General features: G+C 37.2%; 1 protein-coding gene and 1 non-coding gene across 3 annotated transcripts in view; one reads left to right on the plus strand and one right to left on the minus strand.

The window, feature by feature from the left end:
* Positions 1-959: 959 nt before the first annotated feature.
* TRNAL-UAA (transfer RNA leucine (anticodon UAA)) lies at positions 960-1042 on the minus strand. Its single transcript has one exon. It is a non-coding gene; the product is annotated as a tRNA-Leu (tRNA).
* A 2884-nt stretch (positions 1043-3926) lies between these two features.
* LOC149017634 (putative sphingolipid transporter spinster homolog 2) overlaps positions 3927-23241 on the plus strand; it is a 52691-nt gene continuing 33376 nt past the window's right edge. The window contains exons 1-5 of one of the 2 annotated variants that reach the window (XM_089151953.1): positions 3927-4214; positions 11234-11365; positions 13204-13305; positions 20313-20417; positions 20550-20625. In XM_089151953.1, the coding sequence (XP_089008079.1) occupies positions 4159-4214; positions 11234-11365; positions 13204-13305; positions 20313-20417; positions 20550-20625 (471 nt within the window). In that variant the 5' untranslated portion in view covers positions 3927-4158. The remainder of the gene's footprint in view (positions 4215-11233; positions 11366-13203; positions 13306-20312; positions 20418-20549; positions 20626-23241) is intronic. The other variant, XM_089151954.1, reaches the window with a different exon arrangement.

Raw genomic sequence — 23241 nt, forward strand, 5'->3', positions numbered from 1 at the left:
GGGGGACCCACAGGATTAGGGTGATTGATTTAAAAAAAAATAAAGGGTTTATTATTTTTTACTTATGGGCCGCATATAGTTTGTGGTTGTAAAGCCGTTTGGAGAGAGCACCCATCAAGGGAGATGATCCACACTCAATAGAATATGCCTCAAATAAGGATTTTGCATTGTTTGGGGTTTGGGCCTCCACTTTAATGGAATGAAAAAAGAGAATGGGCCTAAATGATTTAGATGTATACATATACTAGTTCCAAAAGTCTAACCCTTTCATGTATAACTTCCTTGAGTTTTACCACCGGGGGTGGTGGTCTAGTGGTCCCAAGTTCACTCTCAAGTGGTTTGGTAAACCTCATGTCTCAGGTTCAAAACTCCTCTGCTCATCTGTTTCTTACATTGGACAGTTGTGTGCTCTTTGGTCTAGTAGGCTTATGTGGACTATATTAGGCCTCCGGTGGGACTCCGCTGACGGGGCCAGTGCTTGCGCTGGTAGTGCACAGGGCTAATGCTTGCATAGGTCGCACTCGATAAAAAGTCCGAACATTGCGTAGCGGGGGGCGTTATGTTGCCCCTACTGCATCCCCTCTGCATCCCCTCTTTATTCTAAAAAAAAAAAAAAATCCCCCAGTTTTTGAATTCCAAGGCATTATGATTTTCCATATTGGCCTTGCCGAATCTTAATCTTACCACATTTTGGGGATGATTCTACGTGTCAAGGATGATTGTTCTTTGCAATCGGATATACATCAAGATCATGCAGAATTTAGAGACGCAAAACTCAACCTTGACTTAATAGGGCTGACCCTAATTAGTCATATTATGTGAGTGAGTAAAAAGATGCAGCGCCTAGGATAGGCTTAGAAACCTTCTCACCCAAAAAGAAAGAAAGGGCATATTAGAAATCCAATGTAAAGTATTATTCTATTCAACATAAAAGATTAAAAAAACAGGAGGAGCAAAAGTGCTGGCTATGGGGTTCGAACCCATGCGCACTTATGTGCAGAAGATCTTAAGTCTTCCCCCTTAACCTCTCGGGCAAACCAGCTGGTGATTTGTCTATTTGCACTAATAATTCTTTCTTCTAGTCATCTGGAAAAAAGCATCCAAATTTAATATCGTCTATTATTTCCCATTTCCATGGCACATGAATGCTTCCTTGTATCTGTTTTTTATCTTCCAAGGTCGAGCAATGTATTGGCTCATTCCTTGGCCCAGAAGGGTCAGTTTGTTAGGCTTCAGATTGTTTGATTTGTTGGTTCTCCTTGGCTAGCCAATCTATTGGCTAGTGAAGCCTTAGCTTTGTAACCTTCCTCTTTGATTAGAGTCAATTTTCACACAAAAAAAATAATGCTTCCCAAACACAATTTTCTAAATTTTGTTTTTTTTTGGGGGAGGGTGGACCATCTATATCTGTCTTAATCTAACCCTGTATTGGAGCATCCCATTTAATGGTATCAACTACTATAGAAGAATTAGAGGTAGAGTTTGAGCAATCGTTTTTGAGAAAATATTGTTGTTTTGCTTGATTGAATGATGTGATTAACAACTATCATGGATAGTTGAAGCATTAGCTGATTAGCATCAGAGATATACCTTCTTTATAAATTAGAGTTTAGTCTTCATAAATGAGATGGAACTCATAATTCATCGCAATAGACAATGCAAACCATGCAATTAATGCCTAGGAAAAAACTATGTCGTACTCAAACCTAATACAATTTGATTTGATAGTCATTGTTAGTTGATAATTTAGGTTACAAACTCCTCATGCTTTTAAAACAAAGTAAATTAGAGTTAGACTACTGCAATACAAATTTTATTTTTTAATAAAATTATAATAAAATAGAGGGATAGTTATTGTTTTTCCTATACTTTAGTTTTATTACTAATCAAACATTATTCTTTATGAAACTATTATTAACTCCTCACTTCTTACGGTGTTAAGTGACTATTAACATTGAATATGTAATATTTATTTTGCCGTTCATTAAAATCCATAAGTCAACAAAATGACATTACCATCATTTATAAAAACTATATTGAATGCCAATTATATCCTTAAAACCTTATATTTTGAGATCAAATTTGAATTTGAAATAATATCAATCGTCTTCATTTAAAATGTGATGAACACCTAGATTAATAAATTTTGTGAATAAACTACCTCTTGAGATTTTGCTTATTTGTTTTAATTATATCAAAATGTGCATCATGATAAAGACGAACTGTTTCACAATATATATTTAAGTTCAATCAACGAGAGCAATGATTTAAGATAAAATAAATGATTATCTATATGTGTGTTGTAATTTTTAGAATTATAAAAAAAAAAAAAAGGGATAGATTTTTGTTCCGATTTTTATAGTTGGTGAAATTTTTGGATTTCACCCCATACATAAAACCACACATATTTACGAAAATTACTGTTCTCCCCATTCCTTGATTAGGGTTTGTTTAGTTGCCGTTAAGTTTGAATATTTAATGTCTAATTTGCCCTTCATTAAAATTAAGAAACTAAAGGACGATTCTATCCTATTTATAAAATCATATTAAATGTCAATTTTACCCTAAACTTCATTTATTTTGAATTAATGAAATGGACAAAATTCAAATCCAATTTGGTTTCCCACCTTCACTAAACTTCATTTATTTTGAATTTTTTATCCAGGTGATATTCAGTTTTCAATTTTGGGTTGAATTCAATTTCCCCTTCCTCTTCAGGCATCTATTTGAATTTTAAACAATCAGTTATTTCTTTAATTTGGTATTTTTTGTTTTTTATTTTTTATTTTATTTTTATTAAAGAATAAAACGGATTATAGTTTTTTTTTTCCCATAGTTAATTAAGGGTTTTTTTTTAACTTGACAAAAAGTTAAATAAATAAAGAGATAAATATAAGGGAATATTCATTTGTATTCTCGTTTTTCGAGAAACAAACATATCAAAGAATGCCACATTCAACTCATTTAACTTTGAACCCTAGGAACTTAACTCTGCTATGGGGGTGGCAATAGTAATTGTAGACAAAGTTGAAGGTTGGATTAGTAAATTTTGAAAAATACGAGGGATACAATAGTAATAAAATGAAAAAAAAACCTAGTTTTGAAAAAAAATTATCCCAAAAAAAGAGAGGAAAAAAAAAAAGAAGAGAGATTTATGTTCCAGCATTTTTATAATAGGGATGAAATTTATGGATTTCACCATATACCCATAAATCTACAAATTCACGTTTTTAGTGTAAAAAGACGAATCTCTAGATTTCATGAATTTAGGGTTTGATTGGTTACATGAATTTAGAGATTTCAAATATATGGATTCACGAATAAGAAAATGTGATTCCATGGCTGAAGATAAGATTGTGTGGGAACAAATCTATAGATTCATGAAATTTAGAGATTAATTTTTTTACACGTTAAGAAAACTTGAATCAGAGATTTAGGTGTCAAGTGCTGAAATCTTGATCTTTAAAAAAACTCTTTGATTTTGTGGCACATTTCACAAAAATCACATGGATCAAATAGTTTTTTAGGGTGAATCCACAGATTTCAATTCCACAACTAAACATTTAATTTTATAAATTATAACTCCATGGATTTGAAATCTCTAGATATTTGAAATATTTGGATTAATGTAACCAAACATGCCCTAACGGAACTTAATGGCAATGCACATTAGTAATTATAGACAAAGTTAAAGGTTGGATTAATAATTTTAAAAAGCATAGATATAAAGTAGTAATAAATTCAAAGTATAGACAACAATATTTATCTAAAATAAACTATAGATCAATAATTATGCTTTTTGACATTCGTTAAGAAAGAAAGGAAAAAAAAAAAAAAAAAAACGTTTTCGCTGTTAGGTTTTGTTTGCATCTATTTAGCGCCAAATTAATACTGAGCTGCAGTTTTAAATTATAAATCGCGAAAGAGTGAAAGAGTATTGGTCGAAAGTCCCAAGTTTTAATGGAAAGTAAAAACGTGCAGTGACATATCCTCAACAACCATTCTTGGTTGGTAGGCAAACTGGACTGGCGTATCCATTCAGTTAGCACTGCTGCATCAGAAAAACGATGGTACCAATCCAACTTCGTGGGAGTAGAACCGTCAATGACATCAGATCAGCTCACATCCTAGGCGGTTCTTTTCACCGGCACAGCAGAAATGGCGGTTGCTCCGGTAGAGGAATCCTCACATCCTACATGGTTTACACCGAAAAGGTACTTTTTCCCCGCTGTCTATGTGCTGATCGTGTTCATTTCTCATGGAAGGAGTTGAAACCCTATCTACAAAACTGGGTTGTTTATATCTGTAAACATGTATTAGGGGAACAAAACAATAACCGATTGGAGTGGAAGGGATAGAATGGTATCTCACATGCGTTTGTTTTCCAGAAATTTAATGTGAGGGTTTTTATTTCTTTTCTCTCGAATGAATAGATGGGGCAGGATCATTAACTTCCCCGAGCTCACTAAATCGGTCGCATGGATTAAAGTACTACTGCTAACCATACAGTGGAACTGACAGTTTCAATTTCATAGGTTAGAATCGATTTGAACTTTGAGGTTAACGATGAGGCTTCAAGTGGTTAAAACGTACGACGCTACAGCAGGTTGCTGGTTTTTTTTTTTTGGGTCAGAAGATGGAAGGTTCATTCATTTAAAAGAAAGCCTTCAGACAATTTACAACGGATATTATCCAAGGTTTTAAATTAAAACCCAAGGCAGAAAAGGGGGAAGACGGAGAGCTCCAACTCATCCCGGGCCCCTTGGTCCCTAAAACCATTTCTTCCATCTTTGCTCCCCCCACCCCCCCCGGCCCCCTTTTGTTTTTCATCACTAAACCCAACGCCGCAATTTACAACGGATATTATCCAAATTAAAACCCAGGCGAGGGGGGGGGGGAATTAATGTACACAAACCATTCTTGCATCTTTGCTGCTGTTTTGGGAGCACATCCGCAGTGAAATTAGCCTTTTCGATGCACGTGGGTAAAAAGGCATTTGGTAAATGAGGTGGCCAAATGAAGGATATCATTGACCAGGTGAGAGACTTTCCAGTTGGGCCAAGACGTTGCATTAGTGAGGTAAGACACAAGGCTTGGTAATCACTCTCTCCATGAATGCTGGAGATTTGAAAGTCTAAGGCCAAGGAAAGGGCCTTACGTATTGCCAGAGCTTCTGTCACTAGAGATTCATGCTGACCAAGTCCTGCTGACCACTGCCTTGTCCAAAACCAAAAATACTTGATGATGATGATCTTGAGCTATGCCTCCAATATCCGAGATATGTTGGTCTAAGAATGATGAGTCATCGACATTGATCTTGATTCTTGTGGGGGTGTGGAGGCTTCCAGTGTATCAGGGTGGTTGGAGGTGAAGACTTGTTGGCTTTGAATGGTGGTGTAAATTCAATGATAGCTTGGGGAAGATGTTGCATGGCTGCTTCTACTGTGGAGGTTGTGGGGAGTGGATGGCAGAAGTATAGAAGCACCAGAGAGCCCCAAAGACCTATAAGGGTATGGTAGGATTGCAAAGAGGTAGTTGAGGTTGATGATACAGTGGACACCAAGCATTGAATTTGTAAGGGAAACAGTTGAGAAGTATCCCATTGATGGAGGTGAAGGTTGTTCCAAAGCTGGAGAGTGAAGGGACAAGAAGTGAAAATATGATGAGCTGAGGAGGTCATGGCACCACAGGTAACACAAGCAATAGGAATATTACATCCATGCGTGGATAAGAGGTCTGCTGTGGGTACTGGGTAATCTGTCATGGATGGCTTTCCATATGAAGTAGAGAATCCTAAGTGGAAGGGGCAGGTGCCAGAGCTTAAGCGAGTTGAATGTGGGAGGGGAGGTTGCTGTGTCGGTAGGATGAGAAGTCAACCTATATGCTGAGCGTACTGTGAAGATACCTGTTAAAGTATACTTTCAGATAAAGCGATCTTCAGGGAGGTTTAATGGAAGAGGGATGCTGACTTGCTGAGTATCTTTTTAGCAAGATCATAGGCCACCAAGATAACACTTCATTTCTATTCCAAGAAGCTGAGTGTGGAGAGATGAAGTCTGATACCTGAGTAGGAAAGTATGCTGCTGGGTATCACCCAAGATCTCTCAGTTGATCTGGAGCCCAGTTTAGAAGCCTGGGATTGGCTTGTTGTCCGTTACAACTTGCAGAAAGTGACCCTTTTGAAGGAGATCTCGGGCATTAACTAGAGATTTCCATCCCTAAGAAGCTTTTTTTTCACTGTGGCTTCTAGGAAGGACCAGTGTTTAAAATACTTTTGCCTCATTAGACATCTCCAAAGGGACTCATTTGGAATGAGTAGTTGCGATCCTTCCGAACCAAAAGGGCAAGGTTGAATGCTGCAAGATGTTTGAGAGTAAGTCCTCCGTCTTGTAGAGGGCAGCAAAGTACATCTCATGAGATGGTATGGATGTGACTTTGATTCCCATTTGACTAGAAGAAATCTCGAGTAAGTTTTTATAAAGCATTGGTAACTGGAAGCAGGACATGAAATGAGATGGCATAGCTGTAAGAGTTGATTGGATGAGGACAAGTTTTACCTGCTGAGGAAAGAAGCTTGGCCCTCTAGTGTTGCAATCTATTGTTTACATGAGAGTTGACGAGACACTAGAGTGCCACAATGTTTCTTCTTGAGCTTTCCAGGAAAGAGTAGAATCCCCAAATAAACGTCTAAATCTGTGGTAGGTGTGATATGGAAATGTGTTGATATAGAAAGGAAGATTCCCCGTACAAATCCTTTTTATCATCCTTTTCTTGTATATTATGCCTATCTTGGCTTAGACACCTAACTAATATTTTCTGTCATCATTTCCATGTAAATAATGCTTGTCTTGGCTTGGCAAGAGGTCTCCCTCAACTGAATTTATATTAATAAAGTTTCGGTTTGTTGACCAGGAAAAATATCCTTTTCATATGCTCCAAAAATGAACCTGATAAAAGAAGAAAAGAAAAAAAAGAAGCTCCTAAACAACTCTTATTGCTGTTGGGCCCCACCACGGCTAACTTGGAAGAAAATGGAAACTCAAAAAGGACTCCCCTGCATTCATAAATCATAATATGCAACAGAATATGATGATTTCCCTATATTATCTTGATCCAATGACTGCACTGAAAGATCAAGCAATGGATATTTTCCAATGTGGTTGTGTTGGCGTCACTGACAGCTCTGTACATGATCCAATCATAAGAGCTCACACATCTAGATTTGGACGAAATTAATTGCCTTGGCCCTACTGCTGAATTAGATTATTGGGGACCGGAGTGTTGTTACCAGTGGATAGCCATCAAAAGAAGTTCCACTTGGATAATGAACTTTCCGATCATAAACCAAATCAATATATGCACTGATATGATTACCCATTTACAAGAACTGAGAATATGTAGAAAACTTAGCCTTTTATTTTTTATTTTTGTTCTCTTTTTTTTTTGAAGGTCTTTAGTACTTAATAGTGCAAGATTCCTAAAGGACGAGACATCAAACTATCAAAGTGAATGAAATATTATAATGCATGACCTTGGAGGAGAGAAAGGAACTGACAAGGAAACTTTGCATTTGATGAAGTACATAGCTGCATAGAATGAGAAGCGCTGGTGCAATCTGTGGTTCTAAAACCTGTGGGATCTCTATGGTCCACCAGGAGAAATATAGCTCAATTATATGGTGTAGCATAGGGAGCTATCAGCCAGGACCAATTCTTGCAGAGAATATTATCCAGGTCTATATAAAAAAAAGAACCTTTGATGGTGATGAAAATGAATGATGGAAATCATGGTGATGATGATTAAGAAGCCATCTAGGCATGTTTGATTCACACAAGTTCGTTCCCAAAGAGAGGATTTTTAATGAAGTTTCGGGTGCTGTAAAATACTATTGGTGCCTTGAAGCAGCCATGATTTGCTTTCATAGAGATAGAAGTCTTGAATACAACAAAAGCATCAGAGAAACTCTGAGAAATCTAGATCCCCTTTTGGAATTCCCAATTTATAGATGACAATTCCTGTCTGAACCAGGTCATGCTTGCTAGTCAGTTAATGCTTCCTTGGAATATGAAAGGACAGAAATCGAATTTGCTCACCAGAATAGTGTCTGCTCCAGGATTTGGCTGCGAATGGTTGGATCTGAAACAGGTCATGCTTGCTAGGCAATAGGTTTGGTCTTGGACTTGGGCTGACCTCCCTTTCTAGAGTACTTCTTGGAGAAGTACTGATCAGCCCTTTTTGAGTGCCCATCATTATTAGGAAATGACAATTTTATAATTTACTTGAGTCATCAAGGGGATGCTTGGTGGAATTAAAAAGAAAAAATAGTAGGGGTTTTGTAATTATTTAACAAAAGCAAACTAAGAATGAATATAAAATGAGGGAAGAATGAAGAGGAAAGAGGGGTTTTGCCGCAAGTAGAGTGCAGAATCAGCACATGACTGCATGGTTGTCTTTAACCTTCAGGGGAAAAACCACCCGGTGGAGGTAATGCAGTGCAGGATCAGAGATGAGCTGGTAAATGCAGGTTGGTAAGAAACAGGTTATGCGGTCCACTTGAGGGCTAGGTTGAGGTTATTGTCAGGGTTTGATGGTAGGTATATGACCGGCAAGTGATAGCCTGATGGGAGTGTACTAGTGAAGGTTTGGAATTTCAGAGACAAGTTTTGATTGCTGAATTTGGAGCTTTGGCAAAATTAGGGTTTTCCAGAGTTTTGTAAAAGTGGAAAGATGATATTCTAGGATTTTGGCTGGTCAGAGTGCAACCAAAATCGAATGGTTTTTGTAAACAGTGCCAAAAAAATACCAGATCTTGATAAGGTTTGAATGCTGAATTTGGAGTTTCAGCAAAATTAGAGTTTTCCAGAGCTTTGAAAAACTGGAAAAAAAAAAATCTAAGATTTTGGCCTGTTAGAATGCAACTAAATTCAAATGGCTTTTGTAAATAATACCAGAGCTTGGTAAGGAGCAGAGGAATAGAGTCTTAGGGATAGGAAGTAAGAACAAGAGACGAGAAAGGAGATTGTGGTAACCTTGGAAGCCACAACCCTGATTTTGAGACTCCCACTTAATTCAATAATAAAGAAGACAACCCTATTAAGGGGGTAAAAGGAGATAGTAGATGCATGACATGCATTGTAGCTAAGAAATTTAATGTTCAGATGAACTGTGCTGTGAACTCCTTTGTTGATTTTGAAACCCCCCTCCAACCCCCCCCCCCCCCCCCCCCCCAAAAAAAAAAAGAAGAAGAAGAAAAAGAACTCCTTAAAAGTAATTTAGGTTTTACGGAATTAACAGGTTTGATGGAAGAAAAGAAACAAGTTGACTATGGGCCGGAAAAAAAAAAGAATTAAAAAAAATCAAATATAGTAAAAATGTCCTTAAAAAAAAATTTGAAGTACCTTATGGAGCTCTTGGCAAATATTTTGCACTCATGGACAGTGTGTTGTAGTTTATGAGAAAATTATCGAGTGTATCAATAATTCACTAGGTGTTGACCGTTTGAGTGCTTATACTCTTATAGACCTAACACAGTCGATACAATCATTTTTAGTTATTGACCATATTGAGTGCTTAAAGATACGAGTTCTATGCAGTACCTTAGTCTGGTGTAGAGTTTAACAAGCCTGTCATTGTTAGATCTTTCTTAACCATCATCCATCTTACCCTGCTAACTTGCATAATGGAATTAATTGGTTTCATAAAGAAACTGACCAAGGCCCTAGAAGGCAGCAACACAATGTGGGGAACAGTCTGCTGGTCCCTATTGGCATCCAAAACATGACCTTTCCCTATAAAAGTTTCATGCCAGACCATGTCAATTTTTGTTTCCTTTTTTTTTTTATTTTTTGGTGGGGGGAGGGGGGGGGGCTTGTTCAATATGGATAATAACCTGTTATCTAACTGAGAAAGCAAGTCTGCACATGAATGCATCCTTTTCTGCTAAATAGAACAATTAGGTCTCACTTAGATTATTTTAACTTCATCCCAACCCAAAAATGAAGTAGGAAGTGAATTCCAGTTTGAGGACCTTAGTTTTGTTGTTGTTGTTGATGATGATGATGTATGCTATGTACCTTTTTGTATCCCCTATTGATAGCTCAAACTTGAGATAAATGGTTGTAACATGGTATTAGAGCTAGAAGCTCAAGTGTAACAGAGTTTGATCACTGGTAAGTGCAACGGATTTGTGTTATGTGGTGTTGTGCCCTAGGCTTTGTGCCCTTGCTTCCTTGTGATGTTGTCACATGCAGAGCCATGTCTATGGGCTCGATGTGTGACAGTGTTGATGTGTGTTAATGCATTGTTGTAGCCCTTAACAACTTTCGCTTTTGGGGTGAATGATTGCCACTTTTATCATCTTGTAGTTGATTGTTGTCAGTTGAGTGGCACTAAGGGGGAAGTAAATAAGAACCAGAGCATCCAAGGGACCTACCTTTGTTTGTTCTTTGTTTTTGTGCACATATTTTTATACCTCAATCTGTGTCCTGCGATAGCAAACACCTGTGTTTTTTGTTTCTTCAGATAATTAATTAATTGATGGTTTGATTAGTTTTGGACATCCACAACTCGTTTTCACATTAAGTTCGTATTATTATCTGTATAAGTTCTTTGAATACTCTCATTTTATACGCTGTGCATGATAGTGTAAAAAGAGTCCCAATTCTTGCCTGGACCCGATAATATTTAAATAGTCATTACTTCTAATGAAAAGTCAAAGTACATTTTATGACAAGATGGGCAGGGCACCAATCACTAAGAAGGGGGAAATTCCCAAGGTAAACATTTATGAGTTTAATGGTCCCCCCAAAAAAAATGTGAATACCCTCACCCGAGCTATTCCTGAAGACCAGATTACTTGTCATGTTTTTAGAATTCTCTATCTAGCAGTCATCAGAGAAAATTAAATGGAGTTCTTTCTGCCATCAACTCTCATAAATCTGATGATGGTCAGTAGCCAGGGCTCCACATCTTTTGCTGACTGAAATGAATGCTATCAAAGTCTCCAGATTGTTTTCTGCTAGTATGTTTTTGCTGACAGTGTAAAAATAATACATTTATAAGTTAATGAATTCGGATAGGTTTATTATTAGAATAATACATTGAATCATAATGACCACCTGATCACTCACCTAATGTTTTCTAAAGTTTTCCAATAGATTTACGTGTCATATCCACTTCTGCTTGTATGTGAGGTTATTTGTGGTACAAAATAAATATATTGTTCTTTTTGCAGGTTACTTGGAATATTTTCCATAATTAACCTGTTAAATTATGTTGATCGAGGAACAATAGCAAGCAATGGTGTGAATGGAAGTATACGGACATGTACGGAGAGCGGTATATGCACTGGGGGTAGCGGAATTCTGTAAGATATATTTGGAGGTTCCCATTTAACTTCTTAATATTTGTGATGTAGATGCTAGACTGGGTTGAGCTCAACAAGGATAGTTTTTTGTCAACAAAATTTATACGTGTTTTTTTTTTGGATGAATTAGATCAGATATGTTTGTAGAACTAGAGTTTGAGTTCTATTATTGGTTACAGTTTTAGAAAACAATAAGGACTTCGCTTTGTTGTTTAAGTTTAATATATAACCCATTACCAAGAATTGGATTGGAATACTGAAAGAAATCAGGAATTCCCTTTCAGCTGTGTAGTTATATGTGCTGTCTCTATGTTTTCTTCCTTCCCTGTGGCTTCTGGAACTTCTCCTTCAGGAAATCTGTCCTATTCTTATCCTCCCTACTTATTACTTCCTCTTCTAAGCTACTTCTTGTTATTTTTATTCAGTTTGTTCTTATTTCTGCAACTGATGAAAATAACTTTGGTGAAGCACTGCCTCAAACTCCTTAGTGGCTTGAAGTTTTGGGCATTGAATTAGTACCATTGAGAGGGGGATCCAGGCCCAAAAAGATATCTGTACTGAGAATCCCAACAGATCTCAGAATTGGCCTGAACTTCTACTGCTAGACTTCTCTTCAAATCACTTTTTTTAACCTGTTGTTTGATCTTTGAGTCAATTCTTAGTTGCTTTATGCCTAAGGTGAAGACCTTTACCCTAGAATATCTATCAAAGGTGAAGTGATGAGGGGGATCTTCTCTCAGTTCTGTTCTACTGTGGCTACCGTAACTGAATGTGAGGAAGAAGAAAGACTGTTCCTTTATTAGCTGTTTACAGACTTAACTTCTTTTTCTTATGATTCAGTCCCTCTTGTTGGATTCTATTATTTCTGTATGTAATTGTAATCCGAGAATACCCTCTTCTTTCGAACTTAATTTTAGTTTGGCCATATTATTTGTTTCCTACACTGTTAAGGTCCTGATTTTACAAAATTGCCACCTCTCCTTTGAAATTGATTTATTTTCTAATTGTGGATCCATACTTCTTTGCAATCCAAATTTGAGGGTTTTGGTCAGGTAGTCGCCCCAATATGTCCTCATACTTCCTTGCTATTGAATTGACCCAAAATTTTCTGCTTTAAATATCTAGCCCTTTCTTGAAGCCTTTCTTACTAAACCTCACCTGATGGATATCGAACTGTGATGATTCGTTTTGCCATCTATGGGGTTTCTTATTTAGAAGTTAGAGCAATGTTTCCTTCTTCCACTTTTTTCAGATGAATGATCAATACTATATATATACTACCGAGTTTTTCCTTCACATTCTTATAACCTTATATTATCTATTTTTCAAAAACAGCCAAATTCCATGGTTCCTTGGATGCACTTACATGGCCACATGGGATATTGATTACTTCCTGGTTGCGAGGTGCCAAAATCAGCATATGTTTCTTTTTGTATTGCTTGTACATTATAGTGAAACATAAAGTGAAAGGACCATGGAACCCTATACACCATATGTAGACCACTCTGCAGCTGGTCAGTTGTTAAAGTGAATGTTGGATATCCTACATACAAGATTTATATCATGTATATTATGTATTTTCTTAGTACTGACATGGATTCGTCTATGCTTGCATGTGATTTGTGAGAAGTCATATATTAAGGGATGTGCATATAATAATAATTAATACCACCATTATTTTGTGACAATCCAGCTAATGAGACATCCTATTTAAGAATCAATTGGTGGTCTGCAACCTTATCCTTATATGGCTTTACTCTTTAAGTCACAAATTTTAGCTTATTTGCAGAAATAATCCCTATAGATTCAACTTCTAATCGTTCCACTGCTGCTTATAGGGGAGACTTTAACTTGAACTATTTTGAGGATGGCGTTATATCATCTGCTTTCATGGTTGGACTTCTGATAGCCTCCCCAATTTTTGCATCATTGGCAAAAAGGTAATATCTTATCCTAGTGCACCAATACTGCATCTCCTCAAGTCATTAAGCTTTTAAGAAGCAAAATCTGTAGCTACTTAACATTATGTTTTTCAAAATAATTACTACAAAAATGGGAAAGTGCAAAAGAATACATAAATAAGACTGCATCTTTAGTTTTGACATTATTTATGCGTATCCCTGATAGTGATGTAGGAGCTCCACAGCATTGATACTAGATCTGCTAGCTTATGGGCACAGTCTTAACATTAGCTCGAGGTAGTTAGCTTATTTTTTCTTATTCATCTTTTTATTTGGGATGCTAAGATGGATGAGTGGCAAAACTAGGAAGGATAAGATGAGGAATGATCATATTAGAGCTGGTTTGAGAGTTGCTCCAATAAATGATAAGTTATGTGAAGTCTTTAAGCCTCTAAGGTGGCATGGCAACGTTCCATGGGGCTTGTAAATGCCTCAGTATGAGGAAGCGATTTAATCTAGATTGGAGGAATTAGAAGAACTAGGGTCTGACTTAAGGTAACCTTAAGAGAAGTGGTGAGAAAGGATATACATACCTTAGGCCTTGTATCTAGTATGACCTCAAACATAGCTGATTGGAAGGCAAGAACCCATGTTGCCGACCCCATTTAGTTGGGACAAGGCTTGTTGTTTTATCTTTTTGTTTGGGATGTCAAACATTCTTGGGGTTTTCTCTCTATATATATATGTTTTAGAAGTTAGACAAATCCTTTATGGAGTGGGGCTTGTGGGAGCTAATTATTTTTTTCTTTTGGTGAAATCTGGGAGTTAATTATGTTGGTTGGTTCAGTTCTATTAGGAGTTTTGGTTCATGTAATTTTCTATTTCTTGTTGCCCAAGTAAGGATATTTATGTAACAATGCTCTTTTCACTTCATTATAAATAAAGGGCTTGGGATCACACTGACCAATTCAAGCCATTCTACCACAATCTTCTTTCTCAACATGGTATTAGAGCCAAAATTCGATTTGGGAAGCAAAGAAAGAAAAAAAGGGAAAAATCAATAACAAAGAAGAAGGGATTGGATTCCTTGATTCAGTTCTCACCTACAAAGAGAATACCTGCGCCACCGCTATTGCACCTCCGCCATCCCTCAATTTTTCTTGCAGACAAAGATCCACCATCGCCATAGCATCTTCTTCTTCGTCCCCTCGCCACCTGCAAACAGACCTTTTGGCTACCTCCCCACTACTTCTTCTTCTTCTTCTTCAATTCTTTGCAACCAGACCTGCAACTTCCGCCACCTGCAAACCTGAAACCAGACCTGGTTCTTCTTAAAAACCCATGGCCACTACCTAAAGTTTCTTAAAAGACCATCGCTGCAATTTTTTTTCGTAGGCTATCCCATCGCTGTCAATCTTTTTTTTTTCTTTCCTGTGACATCGATTTTTTTTGTACTTTTTTTTCCTTCGTAAACCAGCGACAATACCCCCCTCCCAAAAAAAAAAAGAAAAGGGTTACTCTTTATCCTATGAATCCTATGATACCCTAGATTTTTTTTGGGTGGTCAAGCTATTCAATTATGCAATGTTTCACTTGTTTCGAAAGAATGAAAACTGAAGAACAACAAGAAGTTTTTTGAACATGGTAACCACCAATGGTACTATTGCTCCCATTGGCTTTGAACATTATCCCACTCTTCCTCCTCTTTTGGTAAGTTTGATGGAACAAATTATTTGATCTAGTCTCGATCTGCACCTAACTATTGTTGGAAGAGGACTTGCTGGACACATTACATGCACCACTATCAAGCCTATAACCACAGGTGTTTCTCAGGATAAATGGATATTGACTCTCTTATCATGTCGTTCCTTTTGAATTCCATTAATCCAACTATTGTCCGTGGATACTTATTACTTGATACTGCAACCTAGATCTGGAAGGCTACTACATAAATATATGGACAGTTAAGGAATGATGCAGAGGTTTATGAGTTACAAAAGAAACTTCATGAGACTACCTAGAAAGAATTGATTGTAGCTCAGTACTATGCTGAATTACGCTCTCTTTGGCAGAAGTTTGATCACTATGGGGACTATCACCCCATGAATCTTGATGATGTGGCTACTTATAGGAAGCATGTTGATAAGATTTAGGTATATGACTTTTTGGCTGGTTTGAATGTGGAGTATGATCAGAATCATCAGATCAGGGTACAAGTAATGAGTCGTTCTCCTTTTCCTACACTAGAACAGTCTTATGCCTTGTTCAGTGTGAGGAAAGTCGTTGATTAGCTATGCTTTATGCTCATATTATGGAGAAATCAACTCTACAATCTATTAGTACCAAATCTAATTTGACCAAAGAGGTTGTCAAGTGTGAACATTGTCACAATCCATATCATACCAAGGCCAACTGTTGGAAGTTCCTTGGGAAGCTTGCTGATTTTGAGTAGAAAAGGGCACATAAAGGGGAAAAACAGAAGGCTAATCTTTTTTGAGATTGTTCCCACAACGCCCTCTGTAGACATTGGTTTTTTACAGGAGGAATTAGCTACTTTGCGAAGTATATTGCAATCTTCTAATGCTTGTGCAACCTCTACTACTGCCTCCACTACCCATACAACTCCTACCTTGCTACTTCAGGTAAAACTTTTACAGGCTTCCATGTTTCTTCGGTTTTTGCTCCTTGGATAATTGATACAGGAGCCACAAATCATATGATAGGTTCATCCTCCTTTTTTGTGTATTATTCTCCAACTTCTGGGAAAGATAAAGTTCAAATTGTTGATGGTTCTTATTCTTCCATTGCGAGAAAAGGGACCATTCGGGCATTCTCCATCACTTATTTTGTCTAGAATTTTGTATGTTCCTTCTTTCTCTACTAACTCTCTGTCAGTAGTCTTACACATGACTTGAATTGTCAAGTGACATTTTTTCCATTCTACTGTGTCTTTCAGCATTTGGTAATGGGGAAGGAGATTGGACGTGGTAAACTAGACAATGAACTTTATTTGCTGGAGCCGATTGGAGGAATTACTTCTACTATGGCTGCATCTTCTCATTAGGTCCATTTGGCAATATTAGACCTTCATCAATGGCATCATAGGCTAGGTCACCCCCCCTCTAGGAACTCTTAAGAAAATATATTTTGATTTAGTTTCTTTTTGTAATAAAAACAAATTTTTTCTGTGAAGCCTGCATTTTTGCGAAACAGACTTGTTCTACTTATTTACCTTCTCGTTATAATAGGAAATTATTCCTTTTGTGTTAATTCATATTGATGTGTGCGGCCCCTGCTGAAGTGCATCTAATACTGGACGTAGATACTTTGTTATTTTTATTGATTGTCACTCTCGTTCTACATGGATTTACCTTTTTAAACAAGAAAATGAGGTTTTTCGATATTTTTTTGGAATTTTTATAATATGATTAAAACTCAGTTCAATGCCATTGTGAAGATCCTTGTAGTGACAATGGCTCGGAGTATATTGATGGTGAATTTCAGAGATCTCTCCGACTTTGGCATAATACACCAATACAGTTGTGTTGATACGGCTGCCTAGGTTGTCGAAAGGAAGAATTGACATCTATTAGAGATAGCCCATTCTATTATGATTGCTATGAATGCCCCTGACCAATACTAGTGTGATGCTATACTTACTGCCTCTTACCTCATGAATAGGATGCCCAGTAGGATACTTGGTTTTAAATGTCCTAATTCTCTAGGGGGACTCTTCCTTAGTTATTCCCTTAAAGGTTTTTGGATGCGTGTGTTATGCCAGAATCATAACCCACCAAAGTAAGCTGACTCCTGCAGCCTACACTGCATATTTCTGGGGTATTTTGCTACTTAGAAGGGGTACAAATGTTATCATCCTTTTTCTAGAAAAACCATTGTCTATGGATGCAATTCTTAATGAGTCTTTCCTTTACTATACATCTCTCAAATGGGAGAGTCCTAGAGGAGAGGTGTTCTTTCCAACTCTAGACCAACCTACCACACATATAAGACTCCCACACACCACCACAACACAACTTAGGAGTTCCGGAAAAGTTCTGACCAATGGGAGACTTCGACCAGTATACCTGAGGACTCTAATTCTCCCCCTCTATTTTCTGAACCATGTGAAGAACCTGGTCAGGGGGAGACCACTCTTGTGAGGCACACTATTGAGGTCTTTCAAAACAAGATTGACCAGAATAAGAAGGTGCTGGCTTATCAGATGAAAAGTTACAATCGGCTAAAGAAGGTGGAGAAAGGCAATATGTTACCACTTAGTCCCTTGCTCCAGAATCAGACTCTACCCCCTGAGATATCTTCTTCTGATCTATTGCTGTTAGAAAAAGGAGTTAGATACTTAGATGTTGTACTCAACATCCCATAGCTAAATAATTTTCTTATTATTCTTTATTTGATTCTTACCATGCTATTATATCCTCTCTATCATCTATTTCTATTCCTAAAAATTGGCAGGAAGGCTATGCTGATAAGAGATGAAAGGCAGCTAAGGTAGAGGAGATACAAGTAATGAAGAAAAATGATACTTGGGAGTTGGTTGCGCTTCCTATAGGAAAAAAACTCGTGGGCTACAAGTGGGTGTTTGTGGTCAAATAGAATATGGATGGATCGATCAATAAGTTGAAGGCTAGACTAGTTGTAAAGGGGTTTACCCAAACCTATGGGATTGATTATCAGGTGACATTTGCCCCTGTTGCAAAACTGAATAGTGTAAGAGTTCTGTTGTCTGTAGTTGTGAACAAAGACTGGAACTTGCTCCAACTAGATTAAAGAATGCCTTCTTGCATAGGGTGTTGGAGGAGGAAGTCTATATGGAGATCCTGTATGGTTTCTCTGATGATAATACTGCAAGGAAAGTTTGTCGGTTGAAGAGGTCAATTTATGGGTTGAAACAGTCTCCTAGATGCTGGTTTGGATGCCTTCAGAAGGCAGTGACCTTTGTTGGGTACAAGCAAAGCAATGATGATTATATACTGTTTGTTAAAAAGTTAGGTACCAATATCACACTTCTCATTGTTTATGTGGATGATACTGTCGTCACAGGGAATGATGGTGAGGAAATATAAAGGTTGAAGGACTTTTTTGGCAAATAATTTGAGATTAAAGATCTAGGGAAGTTACAATACTTTTTAGGAATTGAGGTGGCTCGATCAAAGAAGGGTATATACCTATCCCAGAGGAAGTATGTTTTAGATTTATTATAAGAAGTGGGAATGTTAGGGTGTAAAGCAATTGATACCCTTATTGATGCTAGAGCTAAACTTAAGGAAGAGGGAGAACCAATGGACAAAAGAAGATATCAAAGGCTGGTAGGTAAGCTTATTTACTTGTCCCACACCAGGCCAAACATTGCTTATGCCATGGGGATAGTGAGCGAGTTTATGCATGATCCATATTCAACTTATATGAAGGCTGTTACCAAAATACTACAGTATTTGACGGGAACTTCTAGAAAAGGAATACTTTTGTCACCCACTGGCATTGATAATCTTAGGGTAGAAGTATACACTTGCAGATTGGGCTGGGTCTCTTGACAAGAAGTTAATTTCAGGTTACTATACCATTGTTGGAGATAATCTAGTTACTTGGTGGAGTAAGAAACAAAATGTGGTAGCTTTATCTAGTACAAAAGCTGAATATAAGCTATGGTTTATGGAGTTTGTGAGCTACTATGGTTGAAAGGTCTACTAGAAGATATTGGAGTTCAAGTTCCAAACCCTATATGTTGTGTTGTGACAACAATGCTGCCATTAGTATTGCAAATAATCTTGTGCAACATGATCAAACTAAGCACATTGAAATTGACATATTTTTTGTCAAAGGAAAGCTGGAACAAGGGCTGATCTACATGCCATTTGTGAGGTCTGGAGATCTAGTGGCTGATATTTTCACTAAGGGTTTGAAGGAAGGAGTTTTTCTTCCTATTGTAGGTAAGTTGGGCATGACTAACATCTATGCCACAACTTGAGGAGGAGTGTTGGTTGATTCAGTTCCATTAGGAGTTTTGGTTCATGTAAGTTTCTATTTCTTGTTGCCCAAGTAAGGGTATTTATGTAATAGTGTTCTTTTCACTTCATTATAAATAAAGGGCCTGGGATCACACTGATCAATTCAAGCCATTCTACCACAATTTTCTTTCTCAGCAAATTAAATAGTTGCTGAGATACATTCTACTCATTTTTCATCAATTCAAATCCCATCTTGTGATGTGGATTAGCACCTATGTCTTCATAAGCTATGTTGAACAGCAGAAATGGTCGCCTTTTCTCATTGAGGACGATTTCAAATTACGTTTTTGGTTCATGCATAATTTATGGGGAGATCAGATCATCAGTAACAAATTTAGGCATGTTAGATACTCAATGGGAAATGACAATGATGACTTAAGTAAGGAACAAATTATGTGCTGGAATTTTCAGACTTCAAAACTTTGGGTCAATCTCTTGCAAGAAGCGTCAATGGAGTAAATCTTTTTTTATTTATTTTATTTTATTTTTTTATAAATTCTTCCCAATAATAATAGGTGGGAATGCATTTGTATATTCCGTCTTTTTTGGGGAATTGGTTGCACTTTAAGTCCCCCATTGCGCTTTTTCTTTTCTGCTTTTAGTGATAAATAATGTCTCATGTGGAACTGAAGATGTAGATAGTTTGTGGATGCACAGTCTCTATTGTCAAAACTCAAAAGGAGGCATGAGCACCTCATATTTAAAAGCTGAATATTCTTTTTGTTCTTGGATGACTTTAAAGTAAACTAAGCTAGTGGTGAATACAATAATATGTGACTGGAACCCAAAGAAAGAAAACTCCATACATCCTTTACACGGGACTGAAAGAACCTAAAGAAGGCCTTGAAGGGTTTTGAATTGTTGGTGACCATATATTTTATAGTCTGCGTTTTGCCCCACTTCGTTGTTCTCTTATCAAGTAAGTTAGCCATTTTTATTCCTATTCTTCTTGAAATTGTGTTTGTTGCCTTTAGTCCGATCTTAGTTTGTGTAAAAATTCTTCTGAATGGTCTCTTGCAGCACTAATCCATTTAGGCTTATTGGAGTTGGATTGTCAGTCTGGACCTTTGCTACAGCTGGCTGTGGTTTTTCAGTTAATTTTTGGTCCATAACAGGATTCCGCATGTAAGTTTGACAAATTGCATCAATTATTGGATTTTTTTTTTCTCCTTCTCTTGTGGGGTGGGATGGGCGAGAAAATTTCATTGCTGTGACTTTATTTTCTTATATTAGCAAATGCTGCTGTTTTCCATTCAGGCTTGTAGGTGTTGGTGAGGCTTCATTCATTAGTCTTGCAGCTCCGTTTATAGATGATAATGCCCCTGCTGCTCAGGTTGTTTCTTATCTCTTGGGTTATTATCATGATTCTAGTAGTCAACCAAAGTTGATTGATGTGGCCTTGTTGATTGATTATCCTAATTTCATGTAAGTTAAGTCGGACTGATATTTTATGAAATCCAGTAGATGTTATATTTCATCCCTCCTGTTATTCAGGTAGGCATGCAGAATTTTTATGCTCCGACTTGCATAATGGTGAACTGTCATAATTGTTAAGTACTTAAGTGTGGTTGTTGTTTCTAATCTTGTTGATGGAAAGTAGTTATTTCCAATCCTTGTCTAGTTGGAGCATATTCAATGTAGAATGTTCCTTATATTTTCTATGATGTGATTAGATCTATGGGATTTTATGTGGATGAAGATGACAATGAAAATTATGGAACACATTCTTCAGTTTGTTTGATTCAGTCTCCTTATAAACTTGAATGTGCTCCCCTAGTTCTGTTTAGAGACAACCAGCCACATACGATTGGTGGAGGGTTTGATTGAAAATTAGAGATCCAATCCATTTAGGATATGAGAATATTGTTGTTCAGGAAATTTCTTTATGCTGTTCAGAAAAGAATAAAGATGATGAAGCAGAGAGCACAAACGATGATAGTTGGATTATTCCTAGAAATTTAGTATTGATGATGGAGGCTTAATAAATACTTTTAAAGTGCACATGCAGTGAGTCCATCTCATTGAAGAAATCATGACTGAGTCTTCTAGCTTAAACACCTTGTTCTCTTGGATGCTGTAAAAAGAAATGATCTTTTTGATATTTTAGCTTTTTATTGTAAATTTTGTCTACAACTTAAGGTTTTGTATTGATAGTAGATCCTTTTCTTTGGGTAGATATATCTTTAGGCATAGTTGTCAATCCTGAGAGTAATTTTTCTCCCTCTTTTTCCCTTATGCGATAACTCTTAACATTCCCCCTCAATTTGGAGCATAATCATTAAACATGCCAGCTTGTTACAGATACAGTCCACCCTTGCAGCCCCTAAAGACTTTCTAAACAAATCAGCCAATTATTCTCTGGTACGAACATGACTTGGAGAGATCAGCCCTTATTGTAGCTTCTCATGAACAAAGTCACAGTTAACTTCAATATGCTTTATAAAATTTACATGCTCACGGCAGACAGGATTTGATGCTATATGAATTGCGGCCCGGTTGTGCATCTTGGAGACAAATGAATGATTATCAGAGCTCAGTTCTTTCATGAACTGTCTAATCCACATTAACTAACATGTGACAAGTGCTATAGTTTGATATTCTGACTCTACAGTAGATCAGGCAACCACTGTTTGTGTCTTGCTTTTCCAGCACCAAATTTCTACGAACTGGAGTGCAATATCCCATGGTAGACCTTCTATAAATTCGAGGATACCTCAATTTGCATCTTAAAATCCTTCAGTTTTCCTATGATCATAATCAGTGCATAGGAGCCAGGCCAAGGGCCTTCTTAAGATACCTCAATATGTGTAAGGAGTGGGAAATTGACTCACAACATTAAGAGCAAAGGTAGTGTCAGGTTTAATCACAGTCAACTAATTCAACTTGCCAACAAGCCTTTGATACTTCTCTGGATCATCAAGAGCAAATATATCATCAGGCTTAAGTTTCACATTGGGATCCATTGGAGTATCCGAAGGTTTGGACCCAAGCATCTCAATATAAGACAGCAAATCAACCACATATCTACGTTGTGACAGGAAGATCCCTTTCTTGTACTGAGCAACTTATACTCCCAGACCTACTTAAGTCTTCCCAAGTCCTTGTCTGAAGTTGTTGTTGCAGATTAACCTTCAATTTGGTTATAACAACAGAATTATCCCCACTGATGACAATATCACCACATGAACAATAAGAGATATCTTTACTGCACTAAAATGTCAAAAGAGTACTGAATGGGACCACTCTCACCAATTCAGCCATAAATCTGTAACAATTGAAGTACATTGGCCTGACCATGCACAACGCAATTGTTTTAGCCTATAAAACGACTTCTTGAGTTGACACGCCGAGCTAGTCTCCCCCTGAGTAGCAAACTAGGGAGGTTGCTCCATGTATACTTTCTAATGGAGATTAACATGAAGAAAAGCATTCTTAACATATAGCTGAATCAGCTGATAAAGGGGTTAGAGAAAAGTAATAGCTAAAGAAGTCAAAATGTGGATAGAAGCTTTACTATAGGTGAAAAGGTATCCGAATAGTCTACAGCATAAACCTGAGCATACCACTTAGCCACAATTGAGCAACACTGCCATCAGAATTAACCTTCATAACAAAAATGCAATGGCATTGAATGGCTGTTTTCCTTGGTGGTAAAGGAACATGCCCCCAAGTTTTATTCCACGTAATGCTGACAACTCCTCAATCATATTGTGGTTAACCAGAACTATACACATCTTTAGAAACAAATTTAGGAACAAGATAATTTTAGTAGTGAATAAACAAGTATCCAAGTTGGGAAAAATACGAGGCTGAAACATAATTAGAAATGGGATATTGAGCAACTTCGAGTACCCTTTTGAAAGCGGTTGGAACATCAGGGTCAGAAGCTGGGGGGCTTACCACCGGATCTGTAGATAAAGGAGACTAAGGTAGAGGAGGCATACGAGTA

This window comes from Hakea prostrata, chromosome 4 (assembly GCF_041222555.1).
Source record: "Hakea prostrata isolate BN-2017 chromosome 4, UWA_Hpros_2, whole genome shotgun sequence".
In the NCBI taxonomy this organism is placed as follows: Eukaryota; Viridiplantae; Streptophyta; class Magnoliopsida; order Proteales; family Proteaceae; genus Hakea; species Hakea prostrata.